The 24,818-nt window shown below is 38.2% G+C and overlaps 2 protein-coding genes across 2 annotated transcripts; both read left to right on the plus strand.

Annotated features, from left to right (window-relative positions):
• Nucleotides 1-3,788: 3,788 nt before the first annotated feature.
• Nucleotides 3,789-9,890, plus strand: mgat1a (alpha-1,3-mannosyl-glycoprotein 2-beta-N-acetylglucosaminyltransferase a). The gene is made up of 3 exons (XM_063017261.1): nucleotides 3,789-3,949; nucleotides 4,834-5,744; nucleotides 7,300-9,890. Exons 2-3 carry the CDS (start codon nucleotides 5,133-5,135, stop codon nucleotides 7,996-7,998), a joined length of 1,311 nt encoding a protein of 436 aa, XP_062873331.1. The 5' UTR covers nucleotides 3,789-3,949; nucleotides 4,834-5,132; the 3' UTR covers nucleotides 7,999-9,890.
• Nucleotides 9,891-14,231: 4,341 nt separating this feature from the next.
• Nucleotides 14,232-24,239, plus strand: sh3bp5la (SH3-binding domain protein 5-like, a). The gene is made up of 6 exons (XM_063016865.1): nucleotides 14,232-14,459; nucleotides 20,796-20,858; nucleotides 21,030-21,158; nucleotides 21,710-21,868; nucleotides 22,672-22,845; nucleotides 23,530-24,239. Exons 1-6 carry the CDS (start codon nucleotides 14,232-14,234, stop codon nucleotides 24,124-24,126), a joined length of 1,350 nt encoding a protein of 449 aa, XP_062872935.1. The 3' UTR covers nucleotides 24,127-24,239.
• Nucleotides 24,240-24,818: the final 579 nt, after the last annotated feature.

The following is a 24,818-nucleotide window of genomic DNA, read 5'->3' on the forward strand; positions in this document are numbered from 1 at the left end:
TTTTAATATTCCAAATGACTATTTCCAAACACATTCAGTACATTTAGTTAACAACAGCACTGCTTTAATAAAGTTTTTGTTTCAAGAATTGTTTGTGAGTTTTTCAATAAATCTGTGTATTTTCACTTGCTAAAACGGTAGATCATTACCTTTACTGGTCTTAACAACTAAGCAAATAAAGTAATTGTGAGTTTGGTATAACGTTTTCTTAATTTTTTTTTATATTTTCTAACAGTGAAACAGCTCACCAGTATCAGCAGCTGCAAGGCTCCCCACACCCACCACACATCTTTATATTTACATTTGAAAGTGAAAGCTAAACAATAAAAAAAAAACATGGTCTAGCCACTGGGAGGTGCACTTGTCAGCAATTTATTAAAGAGTACTTATTTTCAAATATAACCTCAAGGCAGCTTTTGCTAGTCACTTATAATGCTCATTGTCTCTTTTATGAAAACAATGGGAAAAAACAGTGGTATATTTTTGTAACATCTTTCCCTAATGATCCAAAAGGTAACATAGCACTCAGGTGGCGCAGCAACCTATTACCTATTGTTGGCCCACCGCTCAGCTCCAGGATCTCAGCAGTGCTATCGGTAGGGTTGCCAACTTTCAGAACTGGAGGGGTGGGGGGTGGGTGGTGTTAGGGTTGCACCTGTAAACAATATAACGGGTCTTACACCATCATAGAAACATAGGCGGGGGGGGGGGGGGGGGGTCTTACACCATCATAGGAACATTATCAAAATGTTTAATTTAAGCTGTTTGACATATATTATTTTCATTCTTTATAATAATAAATCAGAACCATATTTTAGGTAAAACAACATAAAGAACATCATGTAACTTTTTTTCTCAATAGTGAAAACAACATTTTTACATAATCCATCTTCACACCGACATGCAGCCCCAATTCTGGACTGTGTTGCTTAGAGGGGCAGTAAGAAAATTGGGGGAGGGTTGGGGCAATGCCCACCCCAGCGCCCCCATAGCGCCGGCCCTGCTTGTGTTACTTTAGTTTCGCCCTAAGCTGGATTCGAACTCTGCCCACTGCGCTACTCAAACAGAGTAATAAACAGTGGTAAATTCGGTTCATTTTATGGACTCGGGTTAACCTGGGTAATGTGATCCGGTTCACTTGGGTCACTTGAGTGAGTTGAGTCACTTGTACTGACATTCTGATTGCGATTGATTTATTGCATTAAAATGCATCCAAATAATACTTGTCTTCCATGCACTCATCTTCTGTAAATAAATCCTTCTCTCTTAATTCTCTTGGCACGTCACACTTCTCCTATCAGTGACAAGGTGACACTTTTTTTAAAGTGAAATCTTGGGGGGTGGACTCACCTACCAATCAGATGGGTATATTAATGGGTCAAGGGTTTAAAATTACCATGGGGGCTATGATACTCCTTAAGCGGTACAGTACTAAAGTAGCCTGTAAGCATTTGCATTTTAATAATAATATAACTATATTTTGTTCTTTTGCTTACAAGAAAATATGCTGCATTACTAATCTATATTACTACTACTGATTAATAATAATAATAATAATAATAATAATAATAATAATTATAATAGCATGTGCATAAAATCAGCCACATATCGAACACCAGAGTGTTTAATCGCTGTTTATTAAATATTTAACTTATTACTTAGATTCATAGACTGGAGTGAAGTCGGTTCCGCCAAATCATCTGAGTCTGCGGTGTTTCCAGTGAGTCGGCTCACTAGCCTTGTGTACTTAGCAGTCAACCAGTTCGGACTCGTGATTCCTGATTCAGTACAAAGATTCGAATCATTAACCCGGGTGATTCAGGAACCGCCCAGCTCTAGTATTGACCAGTGTAATCTGCAGCATTTCTCTCCTATTGATAAAAATACGGAACAAAGTGCGTCCCGTATCAGTTCAATACGGAACACCACGTTTAGTTTCCAAATACGGAACGATTCCGTATTTTACGGGACGGTTGGCAACCCTAGCTATCGGCTGGCTGGGCATCTTCATCTACAAATGATTGGCTATGTCTGAGGTGGATATCTGAAACCCTGCAATGAATTGGCACAGTGTCCAGGCTTTTCTTGCCTTGTGCCCAGTGTTTTCTGGTGGAACCGGAGCTGCCGCAGCCCTGACCAGGATGAAGGATTAAAATTAACCTAAAAGAAATTTGTCACTCATTCATTGTTTAGTGTTATTAAAGGCTCATTTCTTTTTATAACATTTGGCACTGTAATAAAATAATAGAATAACAGATTATTGTTGCCAAAATGTTTTTTGCTGTTGTGTAAGTTGGTGCATTCATATGTTGTTTTACTGTGTTTCTGTCAAACGTTGTTAGTCATGCTAACAATGAAAAACAAGGAACTCTAAAGTAAGCACATTGATGCAACTATAAAATTTACCTCCTACACCAATAACCTTTATACTGAATTTAAAATCTGATTGTACTGGTATCTTCTGGATGAAAATGCCCCAATATAAAGGTAAAGGTCACAATAAATTGTTTAGATATGTATGAAAATGATGGAAATCATATACTATTCTGATGTACTATGACTTTGGCAGTCCAATCCAGATTTTGGACTAATGTACAGTACTAGATTTTGTACCTGCATTATCAAAACACAGTTTGAGAAAATTACAAACATTTATTATGATTGATATGCATCAACTGAGTGAATCGGTTAATTTCGAATTATTGTATAATATTGGTGTCTAATAACTTGACACTAATATGAAAAATGAAATTCTTTTAAACGAGTTCCCTTAGTGAAATATTGTGAAATTTTTAGTTAAAAAAAGAATCCTTTGTGACAAATATGCAATAAGCTTTTGTTGATAGATAGATAGATAGATAGATAGATAGATAGATAGATAGATAGATAGATAGATAGATAGATAGATAGATAGATAGCCTCCAGTAGTTTAACAAGCAAAAGAAGATAAACTAATACAAATACAAATAAAGTAAGTAAGGTGTTGCAAATGTACAACGTGCATATATACAATGTATGGTATGCAAAAAACAGTATGTGCAAATTGTGCATCTGGTACAATAATAATAATAATAGAAGCAGTAGGGTATCTATTTTTATAAACAATATATACAGATATGGGTATAAATATAGAAATAAAGATATCTTTATAGTTATAAATATATACAATATATCGGTTATGGGTATATTAGACAATACGACCATTTACATTTTCGGCATTTAGCAGACGCTTTTATCCAAAGCAACTTACAGTACTGTGACAGCATCGAGTCTGAGCAATTAAGGGTTAGGGGTCTTGCTCAAGGGCCCAACAGCAGCAACCTGGCAGTGGTTCAGATTACTAGTCCGCTAAGCTACAACTGCCCCTAATACATATTCATTATCTAATATACATTGCTTTATATGATATATATCAAGATATAGGTATGAATGAGTATAATAGAGGTAATATACAGATAATAATATAGGTATGTATACAGGAATTAAAATATCAAGGAGGAATATGTAGGCTTGGACATGGCATTACAAATGTGTTGTGTTTTATTCAAGCTCTCCTTGTGTAATATCATGTTTAGGTGGGAAAACAACTGTGAGCCAGAACTGCAGTAACAGAGAGCATTGATTAGAGGGGCACATACTTTTTCTCAGCGGGCTCAGGAAATGAAAGGTACACGTACCGTTAGTCCTGGTTCAGGGGCGGGACTTCCGATAAGCGCCGCCTTCCGGAAGCAAACCAGCACCTATTTTTTTATCGAGAGCTGAAGCATGGCGCTAGAAATACAGAAAAGTTTATAGACAAACATAAATATAAAAATGCTTTTATTAAGCACTGCTGAGATACAGCGTGAATTTTACTATCGTTTTATTTTAAATCAGGAAAATGTTTACGGGTGATTCTTCAGCGAGAAAGAAATGGAGGAGAAAGTAAATGGTGTGGAGAGTTGATACAGTAAGTACATGTACTTAACATTCATTTCTCTCTATTCTTTATTGTTTCTTATACAGTTCTGTAGTGATGAACACAGTCATGTCGAACTGGAACCAGGACCAGGTCATTATCTTCTCCTGATATACTGATACAGATACCCCGATCTACAGGTTATTATCGATCCAACTACAACCTTCTGTCATAAAGTATCTATCTATCTATCTAGCTGTCTGTCTATCTGTCTGTCTGTCTATCTGTCTGTCTATCTGTCTGTCTGTCTATCTGTCTGTCTATCTATCTATCTATCTATCTATCTATCTATCTATCTGTCTGTCTATTTATCTGTCTGTCTATCTATCTATCTATCTATCTATCTATCTATCTATCTATCTATCTATCTATCTGTCTGTCTGTCTATTTATCTGTCTGTCTATCTATCTATCTGTATGTCTGTCTGTCTGTCTGTCTGTCTATCTATTTATCTGTCTATGTCTATCTCTGTCTATTTATCTATCTCTCTGTCTGTCTGTCTAAATGTTTGTCTATCTGTCTGTCTGTGTCTAAATGTTTATCTGTCTTTATCTATCTGTCAGTCTGTCTATTTATGTTTCTGTCTATCTATTTATCTATATGTCAAATTCACTTCAAAACATTGGATCGATTGCCCAGCTCTTACCATCATGTCAAAATCTTTGCAGAATAGGACATAACAGGCAAGATGCTTTATTTTTCTTTTTAAAAAATGTATTTCATTTTATTGAGTTTAATACATTTGAAGTAGCTTTATTTTTTGCTTGACACTGACAAACTGGTTAAAATATTTCAATCAAGTTATAATAAAAAAAGATAATTAGGTTCTTAAAAATATATGCTTGGAAGTCTTCTAAAAATATTTTTTTTCACAGTGACATCTGGAACTGACCCCCTGTGACCATGGATTTTGGCTTCAAACTTGCCTACCTGCCAGTGCACCACTGACCTTATTCTGGAAAAAACATGACCTTGTTTGCCTTTCAAATGTAGCCATTGTGCTTGTCAAGCATGTAATTATAATCATGGATGTATGCTGGTCCACTCCTTGACCTATGCGGTGCTTAGTAAAAACCTGTACTTCCCTTCAGCTTGGTTTGCTATTGTTCACTATATCTTCCACTGATGCCATCCTGAAGCCAGCAGTCGGTGGCTCTCTAGGTCCTCTTTGGCCATGCTCCACAAGAGAAGATGTTTACTTATTTGTGCCATCTTGTTTATTGCTTGGAACATTCTACTTATCTTTTTCCTCATGGGACGGTCCTCTAGATATAAAGACCAAAAATACAATGATGTCATGACTGAATTAATGGAACTTGTTGATAAATTTGAGGAAGAATTTGAGTCACAGAACAAAATTCTTTTTGAAATTGAGAGACACAGGTCACTCTTGGGTGAACGCAAACGCAATGGCACCGCGGTAAAGTGGAAACCAATTGTAAAAAAGCAACGGAGCGTGGTCATTCCCATCTTGGTCATAGCATGTAACCGGGTAACAGTAAAACGCTGCTTGGACAAACTCCTTGAGTACCGTCCTTCAGCTGAACATTTTCCCATTATTGTAAGCCAGGATTGTGGGCATGCAGAGACCGCCAATGTGATTGCATCGTATGGCAGTAAAGTGACTCACATTAAACAACCTGATCTGTTGGATATCCCAGTGCCTCCAGCACACAGGAAGTTCCAGGGTTACTACAAAATCTCCAGACACTACCGCTGGGCTCTGAACCAGGTGTTCCACACCTTTTCATACTCAACTGTCATTGTCGTGGAGGATGACTTGGAGGTATTTGTACTATTATTTATCTTTGTCAAATTCACAGATAGCTTCAATGCACCATTTATCAAATCTCTTATGTAAAAAAGACAGGTCAGTCTGCTTTAACTGAACACATATTGATACAAAAGATAATATTTATTTTACTATCTTTGTCTCCTTACTTACGAAACACAACTTTGTACTTTACTGAAGGTTTAGCTGGTGATTTATTAGCCATGTCAGCTTACATCTTTGATTGTGACAGGTGTACAATGTCATTTTTAATTTAGCTAGCAAGAAATTTCCTAATTGCTTTCCAAACCTCACTGTGCTGAATACTGGGTAACTATACTGTATGTAATGTACTTATTAGCACAGTATTGTACAATTTGGGGCAGTGCCCATTGCCGCCCTTCCTTTAAAAAGAACACAAATAAAATGGCTTGTGGTCTTAATTTCATAAAACTTTACTAACCACTTTTAAGCCAAAATATCCTTATTATTATATTCCAAAATATATGTGTACCCTTTAGCTTTAATAGTGTCTGTATTTCGCCAGACAGTGCTTGCTGCTCAGCCTTAAAAATTCAAATGTTCAGTTTAAGTCATTTGCATGCTGTTTGGCAATCTTCAAACAGGCTGGCAGAGACCTTTTACTTAACAGTGGCATTCATCTTGCTGCTCTGCCATAAAGGCCTGATTTATGAAATACTACAGAGATAGTTGTTCTGCCAACAGGGTCTCCTATCTCTGCACAGAGCTCATTTAGAGAGACTGTTAGGTTCTTTTTTTTACATCCTGACCAAAGCCGTTTTGCCCAAATGGCCAGTGTGGCCTGGATAGCCAACTTTAGTAATGTTCAATATTGTGACACTCTTTCATTTCAAAATCAATGATGCTACTGTGGTACTGGGATCACTCAAAGGCTTAAGCATTATTATTATTTTATTTTTTTTAAACACATTTTTATTGAAATTTTTACAAACATAAAGCAAAGAGATACATATTTGAGGCATGTATTCCGTCGCAGAGAAAATTAGAACATATGTGGCAAACAGAAATCGAAAAACAAAAATATAACAGTCAGGTTACAGGTATCCCTTATCAAAATACAAATACATAGAGGTAAATCAGTCAATCCTTAGGCATCATTGGCTTAAGCATTATTTAAGATTAGACAAGACTTTATTGACCTCTTGGGTAAATTAACGTATTACAGCAGTATGAGAGAAAGGTGGTAAAAACAGAAGACATTTTATATCCTTGCCCTGATCTATGCCTTACGATAGTAGAAATCTCTGACTTCTTGGATTATTGTTTGTCCTGACAGTACAGTGTAAATGTGCATTTTACTTAATGTCCCAATTATCTTTGGAATTGGAGTAAAATGTTGTTTCCTTTTACAAGGTGTTTTTACTTATAAAAGCAAGTTTAACTGTTTTTAACTATTACAGGTCTCAACACAGGTAGAACTCCGATCATAATAATATTGATCAGAATATAATGCTTATTTGGTATTCAGGATCTTCTCTTGTTCTGTCTGGATTCTGACCCAGCGTTTCTTTCTTGTGTTCCTTTTCAGGTGGCTCCTGACTTCTTTGAGTACTTTAAAGCCCTATACCCTATACTGAAATCCGACCCAACTCTTTGGTGTGTATCTGCTTGGAATGACAATGGCAGAGAGGGATATGTTGATCCTGGGAAATCAAGCCTTTTATACAGGACAGACTTTTTCCCAGGGCTTGGATGGATGCTGCTAAAAGAAGTCTGGCTTGAGCTTGAGCCTAAATGGCCCGCTTCATTTTGGGATGACTGGATGCGGCATCCTGATCAGCGCAAAGAAAGGTCTTGCATTCGGCCAGAAATCTCTAGAACGTTAACATTTGGTCACAAGGGTGTGAGCTTGGGTCAGTTCTATGAGAGGTACCTGCGCTTTATTAAACTTAACACGCAATTTGTGCCTTTTACAAAAACAGACCTGTCCTATTTAGAGAAAAAGAAATATGATGAGGCTTTTGAAAAGGAGGTATACAGTGCTCCGTTAGTGACTGTGAAGGAGCTGCAGAGTGGCAGGCTGTCTGGGCCAGGCCCATTTCGGGTACAGTACTCCAGTGCTGAGAGTTTTAAAGTACTGGCGAAAAACTTTGGAGTCATGGATGACTTGAAGTCTGGAGTACCACGTACAGGCTATCGGGCCATTGTTAGCTTCTTTTCTCGTGGAAAGCGGATTTACATAGCACCGCCCGTGGGCTGGACTAAGTATAATCCAAGCTGGAGTTGAAAAATGCTGTGCCTATCTCAAGTCTAAAAATCCTCCATAATGTGAGTGTGATTACATGTACACCGGTGGTTCAGTCACTATCAGATTACTGCGGTTATATGATTATTCAAGTGCTTGTGTAAACACCATATTGAAAGAAACAATGGTTTAATATGGTGCAAATGTATGTTTATTTTACACCTTTTTAACCACACTTAAAAAATCACATAGCACACTACATTTGGAAATATTGGTGTATATTTTTTGTAAATAAAACAGCAGGTCTAAAACTTAAGCTACCAATTATAACTTGGAAAAGCTGAAGTTGACAGACGTGACACCAAAGAAAATTGTATTGTAGACTTCATGCCTCAGGTCAATGTTGAGTTTTTAAAAGAAGAGCCGGGATGTCCCAATCACACTTTTCTTTTCTTTTTTGATTTGAGAGTTTGGGCTGATTCTGATAGTAAGCTATCATGTAAGAAATTGTTAAGAAAGGTAAAGTAATGAATCTGAATAGGTCAAATCGATTGAATACAAATTTAGAATTTTAGTTTGATGTTTGATATAAGATCAGGATCGGATTATGCCTAAAAAAGGAGCAATACACACACACACACACACACACACACTAATGAGCCAAAACATTGGCACCACCTCTCAAAATGTGCATGACGATGCCTGTTTTGTAATGACTGTGCACGTGACAATCAGGGATTCATAAAATGTTGGGCTGATGGCAGTTACTCTTAGTTCACAAGTTAAATGCAGCAGATAAGATCAGACATAAAGACCTGTGAAATAGCTAGGGGTGCTTAAAGGCAGCTGTGGTGAGTAAACGCGCCGCATCGAACCCTTGTGTTTTGTGATACTGGTGAGTTACAGACCAAAGTGCCCATGCTAAGTCCTGTCCATAGTTGAAAGCATCTACAATGGCCAGAAAGGCAAAATAACACACATGGACATTGAAGCAATAGAAGATGGTCAAAGCTCAGCGGTTAAGGAACTTGACTGGTGATTGGGCTCCACCATGCCAGGCTGCCACTGTTGGACTCCTGAACAATGCACTTAATCCTCAATTGCTTGCAGTTGTAAGTGGCTTTGGATTTAAGCATGTGCTACATGCTGTAAATGTAAGGTGTGACTCTTGTACACAGTTGAAAGCACATACAATAGGCATGAAGACATTGTAACACACATGGACAGTAGACCAATGGAAGTTGGTGGTTAATTCCTGATTTCTCCAAGATCATGTGCATAGTTGGGCACGTGTGCATCATTTACCCACAAAAGAGATGGCACCAGCATGTACTGTGGGATCCGCCTACCCACATACATAAGTTAAAGGACCAGACTCCACAGGACTTTTGAAAAGATCATGTTTTGGTGGATCAGAGCTGATATGATAGCTTATTGGGTGGGTGATCCTATTTTTTATTGTTCTATGTGTGTGTTTGTGTTTATAAACAAATATATTAGGTTTGTAACAGAATGCTGCCATCATACATGTGACTTACCTAATTTAATCATATCAGATTATAATCAGAAACTTGATGCAAACTTGAAATTCTATTCACCTGTCACTTTTAAATTTTCTATTTCAAGTGCCTTTAAACTTTTCTACTTTTTGTCAAATTATTATATGTGGAATTCTTGTCAAGTGGTGGTGAATGGTATTTGTTTTTGGAAAATTGTGTAGTTTTTAAAACATGTTTGTTGAAGAGCAGTTATTAGTTTTGATCACACAATTTAACATTGTGTTGACCTTTAGGGGTTAATTTGTGGGGGTAAATAAAGCAAATATTTAAATTCCTAACATTTGTGGTTTATTGTGTCTCAGACCAACAATAAAGTGGCACATTTTTTCTTTACTTTTGAAAATACTAATAAAACGTTTGAACATTTAGAACAAACTGTCTCTGTTTTGTACATGCAGTTGTTGAATAACTTGTATGTGTGGCTCGGTGTCGTGTAACTATATCAAACCTTTTAAAGCTTCATTTATGGATTGCTATTGTCATTCAGTTCAATAATTTTATAGTTTATTTTTGATCTTATCGTCTCCTTGATGATTCCAAGCGATACAGGCAATTGGGCAACAAAGCAGCCCAAATCATGATACTTCCTCCACCATGTTTTACATTTAGAATTGAGTTAAGCTGTCATGCAGCATTTTATGTTTAGAGTAAGGAATTTTCTATGGTGTTTTTGTACTACATTTTCTTTTTTTAAGATAATTCATTGAAACTGTCAACTGAGAAAGAGTCAAGTGCAGTAATTAAAATGAATGCAGTACATTTTAAGGGTTTACAAACTGTTTTCTTGTAGCCATGAATTTGCCATTTAGAACCAGGACGTTTTAAATGTGACTTTAATATCCAAAGATAGAAACAAAAAAGAGGAAAAGAAACTTAATAAAAAAGAGCTGTAAGCATTAACTGGTTTGTAAAAGAGGAAATGTATGTACTTTTCTAATCTTTGGCAGCAAGGGTTTGGGAGGTGCTGAATGAAATTAATCTAATCAGAACAGTGAAACAAAACATTCACAAAGACTGAAACAAGGACACAGATGAACATAATGAGTTGCACCACGTGAAGCAGTGACACAGTGTCTATATTACTGTATATCACTGTAACACCATTTGATTTCCTGCTACATTATCAATTTTATTACTGTTGAGTTATTTACATTTGTTGTTTGAGTCTTTATCTAGCATCACAGCCTCATATTAGGCATCTATTAGGTTTGAACATAATAGGGGTGGCTGAGATCAGAAATTAAAATGTCAGATTAAATGTGATTTATACAAGTCAATCTGATGACTATCTACCAGTTTGTAAAAGTAAGTATAAAACAAACACATTGTGGTAATGTGGTGTAACTCTAGTGGCCTATACACACAACCTGGCTTTTACATGTCATTTAATAACTATTAAGTACTCGTATTGTCATTGAATAATAAATGTAGAGTCAGTGACATGTGAAGAGTAGTACACACGATTTCCAAAGAAACAGGACGTTATGGACAAGTGCAAGTGAAAAGCTGTAGGTGGTTAATGTGTCATACTATCCTTGCACAGTATACAGGTCCTTCTCAAAAAATTAGCATATTGTGATAAAGTTCATTATTTTCCATAATGTAATGATAAAAATTAAACTTTCATATATTTTAGATTCATTGCACACCAACTGAAATATTTCAGGTCTTTTATTGTTTTAATACTGATGATTTTGGCATACAGCTCATGAAAACCCAAAATTCCTATCTCAAAAAATTAGCATATTTCATCCGACCAATAAAAGAAAAGTGTTTTTAATACAAAAAAAGTCAACCTTCAAATAATTATGTTCAGTTATGCACTCAATACTTGGTCGGGAATCCTTTTGCAGAAATGACTGCTTCAATGCGGCGTGGCATGGAGGCAATCAGCCTGTGGCACTGCTGAGGTGTTATGGAGGCCCAGGATGCTTCGATAGCGGCCTTAAGCTCATCCAGAGTGTTGGGTCTTGTGTCTCTCAACTTTCTCTTCACAATATCCCACAGATTCTCTATGGGGTTCAGGTCAGGAGAGTTGGCAGGCCAATTGAGCACAGTAATACCATGGTCAGTAAACCATTCACCAGTGGTTTTGGCACTGTGAGCAGGTGCCAGGTCGTGCTGAAAAATGAAATCTTCATCTCCATAAAGCTTTTCAGCAGATGGAAGCATGAAGTGCTCCAAAATCTCCTGATAGCTAGCTGCATTGACCCTGCCCTTGATAAAACACAGTGGACCAACACCAGCAGCTGACATGGCACCCCAGACCATCACTGACTGTGGGTACTTGACACTGGACTTCAGGCATTTTGGCATTTCCTTCTCCCCAGTCTTCCTCCAGACTCTGGCACCTTGATTTCCGAATGACATGCAAAATTTGCTTTCATCCGAAAACAGTACTTTGGACCACTGAGCAACAGTCCAGTGCTGCTGTTTCTGGTTCAAAAGTGGCTTGACCTGGGGAATGCGGCACCTGTAGCCCATTTCCTGCACACGCCTGTGCACGGTGGCTCTGGATGTTTCTACTCCAGACTCAGTCCACTGCTTCCGCAGGTCCCCCAAGGTCTGGAATCGGCCCTTCTCCACAATCTTCCTCAGGGTCCGGTCACCTCTTTTCGTTGTGCAGCGTTTTCTGCCACACTTTTTCCTTCCCACAGACTTCCCACTGAGGTGCCTTGATACAGCACTCTGGGAACAGCCTATTCGTTCAGAAATTTCTTTCTGTGTCTTACCCTCTTGCTTGAGGGTGTCAATGATGGCCTTCTGGACAGCAGTCAGGTCGGCAGTCTTACCCATGATTGCAGTTTTGAGTAATGAACCAGGCTGGGAGTTTTTAAAAGCCTCAGGAATCTTTTGCAGGTGTTTAGAGTTAATTCGTTGATTCAGATGATTAGGTTAATAGCTCGTTTAGAGAACCTTTTCATGATATGCTAATTTTTTGAGATAGGAATTTTGGGTTTTCATGAGCTGTATGCCAAAATCATCAGTATTAAAACAATAAAAGACCTGAAATATTTCAGTTGGTGTGCAATGAATCTAAAATATATGAAAGTTTAATTTTTATCATTACATTATGGAAAATAATGAACTTTATCACAATATGCTAATTTTTTGAGAAGGACCTGTATATGATATCTGTCATAGACAAAAATATGTGTGCCACATATTAGTACTCAACAGTTTTGAAAAAGCATAACTAAATCTATCTTTTTCTATCTTTTTAGATTTTAGTGTGGTACAGCCTAGGCACAAAAGACAAAACTGTAATTTTGCTTTCAACAATTTTTAGGTTTATCAATACCTTTCTATACAGTATGTAAATAGAAAAAACCTCTGTACCTTTGCCCATAACTTTGGCAATTGATCATCAATTTGGAAAAAAAACAAAAAAAAACAGATGATGTTGAATGTACGGTATATACATATACATTCATTGACAAATAAACAAATTGATGAACAATTGCCAAAGTTATTTACCACAGTTATGGGCAAAGGTACAGAGGTCTCTTTTTTTGACCCAATTGCACTGTCACCTCACAGCATAAAGGTGCTGGTTTGAATTCCCAGATGGAGCGGTCTGGGTCCTTTCTGTGTGCAGTTTGCATGCTCTCCCCATGTCTGCGTAGGTTTCCTCCTGGATCTCCGGTTTTCTCCCACAGTCCAAAGACATGCAAGTGAGGTGAAGTGGAGATACAAAATTGTCCATGACCGTGTTTGACATCAAAGACTTCAAAGTAAGGAATCTTGTGTAACTAGTTCTGTCATGAATGTAACCAAAGTTGAATGTGACCAGAACATGTTGCTTTGATGTATTTTAAAGTTTAAAAAGTGTTGTTTAATTTAAGTAAGCATTAGTGAAAGAAGACTGAAGTACCCAGTGGAAACCCACATGGATTATAGAAGAGCACACAAGCAAATAAAAATACCATGTCATTTATCTATAAGAAGATCTAGTTATAAGATCCGGCCTGATAACTACATTGTACTTGAGTAATAAATATAGAGGCAGTGAAGTCTGGAGTGTAATACACAGTTTCTATTAAACATGACGTTAAGAACACAAGTTAATCAGCAAGTGAAGAACTGTAAGTGGTTAATGTGTCATATTACACTATCACAAGATTTTTTTTTTTAATTACAGTTTTTTAAATAAAGTAAAAATCTAATAGTTTGATGAGAGAATGTGACTCATAACCCGCGTACACAGAGAGCAGGTTAAGCCCCTCAGTCATGACTAACTCAGTACTGGAACATGAACTGCCTGTGAGTCCCCGCAGCCTCAGCATGTTCCCTGTGGTTAACGACATCAGCGTTATACGGAGGCCGAAGCTGCTCAAGTCTACTTAAGCGTTTTGTATTTACCATCAGTCGCGCATAGCTTTCGAGAAGTCACTCAGGTCGGACAGATTGTGATATTTAACCTACTCGCTTTTCTAATTTATTTAATTATTTATTTATTGTGTATATAGGTTGAATTGAAACTCAAATTACTGCATTAATTACGACTGGAGATTAGGAAATTGTGTCAAATGGCTTTGTTTACGAACCACCTAGCTAAGCTTGCTAATTAGGATGCTAGCTGAAAGGGAAAGATGACTATGTATCAGTCATGTACATGCTTGCAATATACTGTGAATATTGAGGGTTTGTTTTTTTTTTATTAATTTTATATCGTTAGCTACGTTTCTGTCATAACACCCAATAAAACAAGTGGACATGGAGCTGGAGCAAAGGGAGAATCCTGCTGGAGCTCTGTGTGAGCTCAAACACGAAAACCTGGATCAGAATTTCAGTGAAAAAGTGGAAGATTGTGTTTATCAGTGTAAACACAAAGACATTAGTGAGGAATCTACAACTGAAGAGACTGCAGGGTGTGAAGTGCTGGAACAACAAGAGAAGGACGACTATAGGAAACAACCTGATGAACTGGATCCAAGAATACAGGTGCTTTAATATTTAAATTATGACTGATCAGTTAGTTCTAAAGTCTAGCTTAGAGCTTTTCTGATTTAATGGAAATACTATCGACAATTCCAGAATGATAGACACCTTCGTGTGTGTGTGTGTGTGTGTGTGTGTGTGTGTGTGTGTGTGTGTGTGTGTGTGTGTGTGTGTGTGTGTGTGTGTGTGTATGTATGTGTGTGTGTGTTGGAAGACCCCTAGTGCTTCTGCTGATTTTTTTAAAAACATATTGTCGTGTTTTTCTGTACAATTAATACAACCAGCATAACAAATTACTTCACCAAGCTTTTGATGAGAAGCTGAAATTCACCTGTTTAATGTTGACTGAACATGTTCTTTACTGGAAAGAATAAGGCTGAAGGAACTCTGTTATCTTTAATACACAGCTTATACTACAATCCAACTTGATCTGACCATTGGGAACAATTTAATTCGCAGTTCCATTATTGTTGGGGAAATCACTTGTAGTTTGTGCTCAGGAATGTGTGGGTTTTTAAAACAACTCTTTTTCCTTTTGTACTTACAATTACTTTTAACTGCTTATTTATTAGTTTTAGTACATTTACATTTTCGGCATTTAGCAGACGCTTTTATCCAAAGGGACTTACAGTTGTGACAGTATACAATCTAAGCAATTGAGGGTTAAGGGCCTTGCTCAAGGGCCCAACAGTTGCAACCTGGCAGTGGTGGGGCTTGAACCGGCAACCTCCAGATCACTAATCCAATACCTTAACCACTAGGCTACAGCTTCCCTATTATTCACATTACCATGTTCTATTTGCCTTAAAATCCTAAAAGGATGCAACTTTTGCCAATTTATTTTAACTGATAACCAGTCATCATTAGCTGATTAACTGAAAAACTTTTCAGTGTCCAATAACATATGACACATCACTGAGTTTGATATCCACAAGTCATTTTATTTTATTGATGAAAAAACAGTAATGTCATGAACATGACCGTAATGTAAAACAGCAAGATTAACAATCACTGTGAGCAGAACCAGTTCAGCATTTAAATTCCAGATTTTATACTGTTGGTAGTGAACAGCTTATTACAGGTGCTAACTAAACATGGTAATCTTAATAATGCAGTTGGTAAGATAAAACTTTGTCTAACATTAGTTAAGCAATAGAGCACGAGAGGGAGTGTGTTATCGCGAATAACATCACGGCTGTGATTCGGTCGCAGCCGTGATGTTATTCGCGATAACACACGAGTCACGACCTCAAGTGTTCTATTGCTTTTATACCACAGTTTTTACAAAATAAAGAAAGAAAATAAATCAAAGAAGCCCTGAATTTCATAATAAATATGCTTTAATATTGACAATACCTTCCACCAAAAAGTAGTTCCACAACGAATATAAAGTTTAACACCACAAAGCAGACATCCCAAGTTGCAAAAGCTCATTTCAGTGAGGTAAGATTTCAAGAAAAAGAAGGCAAGAACCTCCAAAGGGAAAAAAAAGAAATAAAAAACCTCTTGCACACACCAAAGGATTATGGGTGATAACAGAACTTCTAGGAGCTGCTAACTGGGCTATTAAGCTAACTGTTCGCGTTACAAACACATTATAATAATAATAATAATACATTTTATTTATATAGCGCTTTTCAAGATACTCAAAGACGCTTTACATAAGACAAATAATCAAAACAAATACGTACATACACCATACAAATCATAGTACAAAATCAAAATAGTACATCAACATCAAGAATAATTAAGATAAAAACAAAGAGAGCAGCATAAGACAGTTCATTAAAAATTAGCTAAATTATGAGAGAGAACAACAAATATAGAACAATTTCTTAAAATTAGACAGAAACAGGACAGATTTACATGCAATCAGGAAACTGAAAACTTTACAAGTTTTAGGATCTAGGACTTCACATTTCTGTCGTGATCTAAGTATAAAAAACTATTAAAAAGAATAGCAAAAATAAAAGCATTTATTTTGTGTTGTTACAAGTTAAATGCCACTCTGAATAGATGAGTTTTGAGAAGTGACTTGAATTTGGACAGGTCAGGACAATCTCGTAGGTGTTTGGGGAGAGCATTCCATAAAGATGGAGCAGCTATGGAAAAGGCCCTGTCACCCCAGGTCCGGTGCTTGGTCCTAGAGGGTATGGACAGTAGGTTAGCCTCAGAAGAGCGAAGGCTACGGGAGGGAATGTGCTGATGGAGCAGGTCGGTGAGGTAGGATGGGGCCTGATTATGGAGAGCTTTGTGAGTGAATAGAAGAATTTTGAATTGAATGCGTTGAGCAACGGGAAGCCAATGAAGTTTTTGTAGAACAGGTGTAATATGATCACGGGAGCGAGTATGAGTAAGGAGGCGAGCAGCTGAATTCTGGATATACTGAAGTTTTTTTAGGATTTTGTTAGATGTACCATAAAGGATGCTATTGCAATAATCAATTCTGGATGTAATAAAAGCATGAATCAAGGTTTCGGCGGCAGAAAAGGAGAGTGATGGACGTAGACGTGCTATGTTTTTTAGATGAAAGAAAGCAGTTTTGGTGATGTGATTTACATGGCGGTCAAAAGAGAGGTTGCTATCAAAAATTACACCAAGATTTCGGATGTTAGAAGACGGAGACAAAGTGTCATTATCAATGGTAATTTGAAAATTTTTTGTGGTTTTTGCCAGGGTTGTAGGACCTACGATGATCATATCTGATTTTTCACAGTTTAATTTGAGGAAATTAGCTTTCATCCACAATTTCATTTCAGTGATGCAATTTGTCAGAGTGGAGTGAAGTTCAGTATTAATGGATTTGGAGGAGATGTAAAGCTGAATATCATCAGCATAGCAGTGGAAATGTAAACCATGCCGACGTATGATGTCACCAAGGGGGAGCATATAAAGAATAAACAAAAGGGGACCTAACACTGAGCCTTGGGGAACGCCTTGGGACAGTGGAGCAATGGCAGAACTACAATTGTTGATATTAACAAACTGTTGTCTGTTTATGAGATATGACCTTAACCACAAAAGGGCAGTACCAGTGATGTTGACAGAGGATTCAAGGCGGGACAGAAGAATGGAGTGATTAATGGTGTCAAAAGCTGCAGTAAGATCAAGGAGGACGAGAATATTAATTTGTCCAGAGTCTGAGGAAAGAAGAAGGTCATTTGTGACTTTGAGGAGGGCTGACTCAGTGCTGTGCTGGGGGCGGAAACCAGACTGAAATGATTCAAATAGATTATTGGAATTTAGGTGATCTTTGAGCTGTGAGGCAACAACACGTTCCAGTATTTTCGACAGAAATGGAAGATTGGAAATGGGCCGAAAGTTACTCATAATGTTAGAGTCAAGTCCAGGTTTTTTAAGTATGGGAGTAACAGCAGCCAATTTGAGTGATTGAGGGACTGAGCCAGAACTAAGAGAGGAATTGATTATCTCTGTGATAAGTGATGAGATAACTGGAAAACAACCCTTAACAAGTTTTGATGGAGCAGGATCCAAAACACAAGTGGAGCTTCGCATCCCTGTTAAGATCTCAGATAGGTCCAAAAGAGACACAGGTGAGAACTGAGACAGAGGCTGGGTAATAAATTGAGATGAGATAGGCGGAGAAACAGAGATGACAGGGGAAACTGTCAGAAAATTGTGGATATTCTCAACTTTTGTTTGAAAAAATGAGAGGTAAGAGTTACACTTGTCAACTGTAAAGGAATTGGTAGTATTGTCAATTGGTTTGAGAAGTTTATTTATTGTGGAAAAGAGAGTCTTAGGATTTGTTGATCCAGCATGTATGAGTTCGGAATAGTAAGTGGATCGGGCTGCCGTAAGAGCGTCTTTGTAATGTTGAAGATAATCAGAATAAATCTGATAATGTACTGTTAGACTGGTTTTCTTATAAAGTCTTTCAAGCTGGCGTTTACGGGATTTCATTTGGTGAAGCTCAATTGTGTACCATGGTGCAGAATGACTAAATGAAACAAATTTGGTTCTCAAAGGAGCCAGCTCATCAAGACATGAGGCGAGTATGTCATTATAGTAATCGACAAGGTCAGATGAATTACTAGACAGTACAGGACAGACAGACATCTTTTTAACAAGAGAATCTGAGAAAGCAGAGGGAGAGATATATTGAAGATTCCTGAAGGATATTTTACGTTTAGCTCTAGTGATGGGCCTAGTGACCTCAATGTCCATGATGATTGTCAAATGATCAGAGACAGTAAGGTCATGGCTGGACGGCTGATGAACTAGGACACCAGTAGAGCAGACAAGGTCAAGAGTATGACCTTTTTTATGAGTTGGAAAATGTATATGTTGTGTGAAATTAAAACACTGTAACAATTCCAAAAATTCCCTGGCAAATTTACAGTTGTTGTCATCAATATGGATGTTAAAATCACCCATAAGCAGTACAGAGGATGAGAGGGCACTAAGCTGGGTTAAAAAATCTGAAAAATCAGAGAGAAAGGAAGCGTTTGGCTTTGGCGGACGATAAACTACAGCAGTGACCAGAGGAGTAGGCCCTGACAACTTGAAAGCCAGGTGTTCAAAAGAAAGAGCAGCAGGAAAAGACAAAGTGGTTATTTTAATATCATCCCTATAGACTGCAGCAACACCACCACCTCGCCCTTCCATACGAGGTTCATCAATATACGAGTATCCCATTGGCGTGGTCTGATTTAACATAAAATAATCCAAGGGTTTATGCCAAGTTTCAGTGAGACAGAAAAAGTCTAGTTCACTGTCAGATATAAATTCACTAAGTACAGTACTTTTTGTGTTGAGTGAACGAACATTAAGCAATGCCATTTTCAAGTGGTATTGTTGTGTAGTTGGCTGTGAGGAACGAGGAAGAGAACGGAGATTTGCTAAGTCCACTCCGCGTTTCCCATCCCACTCCGTGGACAGCGTTGTCATGGAGACTACACCGCTACTGGTGTGCAAGGCAGCAGCGCTCTGATGACGTGTTTGCGGAGCGACAGTGCGCACGGCTGACCAGAAGGATGGAATAGCGTTACCGTTTCGAAGATAAACAAGCTTTCTCCGGGAGCCCCTGTGAATATAACGAGGCCGGCGAAGGAGTCCAAGCTGTTTGATGACTGAAATACACGATGGAGTAGTGCAGTTGTTGAACTTCCTCAGCTGGTCAACGGAATAGTTCAACATCGTGCCGATCCCAGGAAAACTCATCCACCGTTCACCACCGGCCGCAGACGCGATGTACAGTAGAAAGAACAAAAAGTATCAAAAGCACAAATAAAAGTATCAAAAGTAACATAAAAGAAATAGATCCACAAGGTGTGTAAAAAGATGAAAACGAAAAACGATAAAAATACAATAAAATACGGTAAAATACGGTAACGGTAGCGGCAGCCAAATGCGCCAGCGTCCACCATCACCATGGCAATCATTAATGTTCCCTACATAGTGCACTAGATTGTGTATCAGATCATGGATTTATGTTCCCTACATAGTGCACTAGATAGTGAATTAGACAATTCGTTATGTTCCCTACACAGTGCGCTAGATTGTATATCAGATAACGGATTTAAAACGCGATTGGAAAAAAGTCTGTGTTGCCTGCGTGCGCATTTGTGTGCATGAAGCTTGTCGTTACTGGCAACACGTCAGCGAAGTAATACAGTTGTGGTGTGAAAAGGTTGTGCTGTTATCACGAATATCAGCACAGTTAGAATGCTTCTCAACCAATCAGATTGTAAGGTCGGAACTACCTGTTGTATAATGTAAGTTAATAAATGAAGTTCTATCTTGGGGCATGCTAAAAATGTCCACATTTTTGTGAGTATTACACACAGTGTGTGGAGCTTAACATGCAGTCAGACTACATACTAAAAAACTTTCATTTTAATTTCTCATACTTTCATAGTGCATTATTTAAAATAGTATAAATGTGTAAGTTTTTTCTCGATTTGATTAGTGCTACAGCACTGTTTTCAGATGTGTATGTAAACAGAAATGGCATGTGCCCGTTGAGGGTGGGTAAGACAAAAATCAGCAGACAGAACTTAACTTTATGCTGTAGCTCCACTCCCAACATTAACCACACAAAGACTTCTTTGTCGGTTATCGGCTAACCGGTTAATCTGCTGTGAGCTGAATTACTGGTGGTCCATTAATTGAGTGTACAAACTACAATTAATAATAATCGTAGTTTGTACACTCAATTAATGGACCACCAGTAATTAAGAGCAGGCATGTGTGTGTGATGATTATGCATTCATTTTTGCTATTTATTTTTAAAGTGGAAATAGGTTTGCAGTTAACTCTACATACGAAGTGAAATGAAGTTGTACTAGCTAACTAAACCCCTTTCACTTCAATTAGGAGGAGCTGGAGCACCTAAATGAAGCCAGCGAGGAAATTAACCAGCTAGAGCTGCAACTAGAGGTAAGATCAATGCAATGATGTATCAGTTATCAAATCTAATGTTCATATTCCAGTTTCTAGTGCTATATTATTAATCCTGTTTCAGTAGCTTACTTAGTAAAGAATGTTGTTTAATATTGTGTCAGATACCTGATACATAATACGTCACAGAGCTTCATGATTGTTTTTCAGGAAGAACGGTCAAGCTATAGGAAGATTCTTAGTGAGTTAGCGAGGAAACTGAATGCACTTAGCTCTCAGCTGGGCTCCTGCATTGAGAAAGCCAGACCTTACTATGAAGCACGACGACTAGCTAAAGAGGTAATTATTTTCTTACTTTCAGAAATTTCTGACAAATATTAAATCTTTATAGAAATAAGCCTACTACTGCTGCAGTCTTTTTTATTTTTTATTTTTTTTAATAAAAATTACTAATAGGCTACAGTGTGTGGAAATTGAAAGCAACATAATTTTAAAATTGAACAATTAAATTCAGCATCCAACTGCGATTCTGTTACCATGACAACCACCAATTCAGTGGCCATTTAGTGCTGCTGTGAGCAAAGACAGACAAGTTCTGGCAGTGTCCAAAATTGTGGCTCAAAATCTTAAATTATGACCACTGTGTGACATGATATTGTATTTGCATATCCATTATCAAAGAATCTCACAATCTGTCTCTGACATATTTTTGACAAGATATTTTTGAATATTGTGCGACAGTTATTGATCTTACCAAGCAGTGTAATCTTGATTTTACACAATACGGAACCTACACTTGATTTATCATTATAATTCTTTACCAGTTTTTGCACACTTGTTTGTGTGGCGGTCTCTTCTAATGCTTTGTGATTTTGTCATGTGCCTCTTAGGCACAGCAGGAGACCCAAAAGGCAGCGCTTAGCTTCGAGAGGGCTGTTTCCATGCACACAGCTGCACGGGAGATGGTGTATGTAGCTGAGCAGGGGCTCGGAGCACACAAGACTCTGGATCAAACCTGGCAGGAGATGCTTAATCATGCCACTGCTAAGGTACCTGCTGTGAAATTATACTGTTTTATTAGTGTGTAAATTGTTAGTACTTCATTGTTGACGGTGTTTTTATGCATTTTCCCCCATTTTTTACCTCTACTGCTTCAGAACTCCATTTCTATTAATATAGAGTAACATCTATGTGATCTTTTCTGCTATAATAACAGCCACTTTTCTTAGAACGCTTCTTACAAGACTTTGAAGTTTGACTTTGAAGGATTTTTGCTCATTCAATCACAAGAGCATTTGTATGGCTGGGCACTGATGTTGGTCCTGAAAGCCACAGCTGATGTTCCAAATCATTCCAAAACTGTTCTTTGGGGCTGAGGTCAGGGCTCTGTGCAGGCCACTAAAGTTTTTTTAAAACAAGATTTTCTTCATGTCTTTATAGACTTTGCTTTGTGCAAAGGGGCCTGGAACCGGACAGGGCAGTGGCCTCTTTTAGCAGGATCATGTGCCCTGCCACGGTGCAACAACTGTCCAGGGATGATTTGATTAAATTGTCAGTTCAAGATGCCTCTAAATTCCCAGATCTCAATCAGATAGAGTATCTGTGACCTGCTGTGAACCCCCCTTGCTGTTTTGAGATACTTTAATCCAGTCGTGTGGCTGTAGGTCAGGTGAAAACTTTATAACAAGGGCAAGCTAATACTAAGGTAGTCCAGGCACATGTGCCTTTGTAATAATTACACTGTCTTAGTTATAATGTGGTACCATATTAACAAATTGTGATTATATTGGTTCTGGTTTCAAGCCCAGCTGAATGTTAAGTATTTTAAGACAATGTTTTTTATTGTACACAGGTAAACGAGGCTGAGGAGGAGCGACTACGAAGTGAGCGTGAGCACATGCGTGTAACGCAGCAGTGTCAGGCAGCTGAGGCTCATGTGCAGGACCTGCAGAAGTCTCTCAAGAGGACCGTTATGAAGTCGAAACCTTACTTTGAACTCAAATCTCAGTTAAACTTCATGTTGGAGGTCAGTTTGATAGAAAGAGAGATACATACATATCGAACCCTCTGCAATGTAGTTCATGCAGTTTATTATCCATGACAAAGTATTTTCAGATTTCTTTATTAGATTTCTTTCAGACTCTTTATTAAGAAAATTTAGTGGCAGTAACATGTTATAGGTGCAATGGTTATTTTTTTATTATTAATAATAATAATAATAATAATAATAATAATAATGTAGGTCAAATGGAATGGCTTTATTTGTCGTAATTACATATACACATGTACAGTACAATTGAATTCTTTTTTGCATATCGCAACTTCTTTTCTTGATTAGTTGTGTTTCCTGTACTGCTGCAGACTCCTTACCCTGACAGAGGTCATAGTTAAAGCAACAATAAAGAATCACTTCGGACCGCCCACCCTCAGACATAGACAGTCATGTTTGTTTAGGCGCTCGACCGGCCAATAGCAGAGCTGAGAGTTGAGCTTGAGAGCTTAGTATCTGAGCAGTGGTGGGCTACCATGTTAGCATCCTAGCATCCCTGTTTTCTTGGAAGTTTGTGGTTTTTTTTGTCTGCTCTAATTTGTCTGAAAAAAATTATCTTTATTAGTTTGGCAAAGAATTGTCTACGAACTTGTTTAGCTACTACTCATTAAACCAAGCCAAAGTAAAGTTATGCTCATACTTGTTGCATCATGTTTGCAGACACACAAACTGAAGGTTAATCAGTTAGAAGAGCATGTGACCGAAGCAAAGAAGCGCTACTCCTTCACTCTGCAAAGCCTGGAGAAAATCAGTGAGGAGATTCATGCTCAGAGGGGACAGGATCATTCAGAAGATGGATCTACTAAATCCTTTGGTGCACGAAGTCCTCCTGTAGGAGCTGAGGCGGTCATCAGCACGGAGACTGCAGGTGGACAGTATGGAGTCCTCACCAAGTCAAACGATAAAGTGGATGGCAGAGAGGCGAAGACACAAGAGTGGGTGGAGAGACACAGGGAGTCTGGCTGGTGGGAGCGGGAAAAAGAGAGACCAGCATCTGTAGTGGGAGTCGGTTCAGACTCCAACTCTGTTTTCAGCCTTAAAACCATCGCCTCTGATTTAGAGAAGTGTGACTCTGTTGAGCATCTGGGCCAGCTTAGTGACTCTGTCAGTTTCTCTGGGGAGGAGGATGAAAAAGTCAAAAATGGGGAGGATAAGAGGAGAGGAGCAGAACAAGAAAACGAGCTAAATATGGACTTAGCAGGGGACGACTCACAAGAGCAGCTCATGAAACAGCACCATAGAAGTGTGAGTTTGTGAGTACGTTTATGAATGACCTAAACAATCCAGTTGATCTGTTTTTAATAATATTAAGGTGTGGTGGTCAAAGCGCTGTAATGAATTGGCACCATGTTCAGTGTTTTTATGTGGTGTCAGAACCATTGCAACTGAACAGGGTGCATATCCATTACAGGGCACCACACACTCTCCAGTTCACCCACTAATTCACATGTAGATTTTGAAGCAGCCAAATCCATTTTTTCCATGTTTTTGGAAGATGCAACGATCCAGAGTATTCCGTTCAAACCATGTGGACAAAGGGAGAACGTATCAAGCTCCTCACAGACATTGACCAGAGATAGAAATCAATACCAGTTTCCCATGTCCTATGTTGCTGCATGGCAATCACTCTACCAGCTGCAGCACAGTATTACCCCTAAGACAACAAGTAACTAGTAGCTCATCTGATTCAATCGTTTTGGCTACCACACGGCTGAACTCGTGAGCAATTTAATAATTTTATTACATTTTCATTAACCGCTTTATCCTGGTCAGGACAGCTGTGGGTCCTGTTTTACTGGAAAACACTGGGTGCAGGACACACACTGGATGGGGCACAAATCCATCCCAGGGCTTCAGCCACCCCCCGAGACATAGCCGTCAGGACCGTGTAGACTTCCGGCCACCCGATAGCTGTGATCTCAGTGGTGGTGGGCCAGCCTAACAGACTG

Source organism: Trichomycterus rosablanca, chromosome 20, assembly GCF_030014385.1.
Source record: "Trichomycterus rosablanca isolate fTriRos1 chromosome 20, fTriRos1.hap1, whole genome shotgun sequence".
Lineage (NCBI taxonomy): Eukaryota > Metazoa > Chordata > Actinopteri > Siluriformes > Trichomycteridae > Trichomycterus > Trichomycterus rosablanca.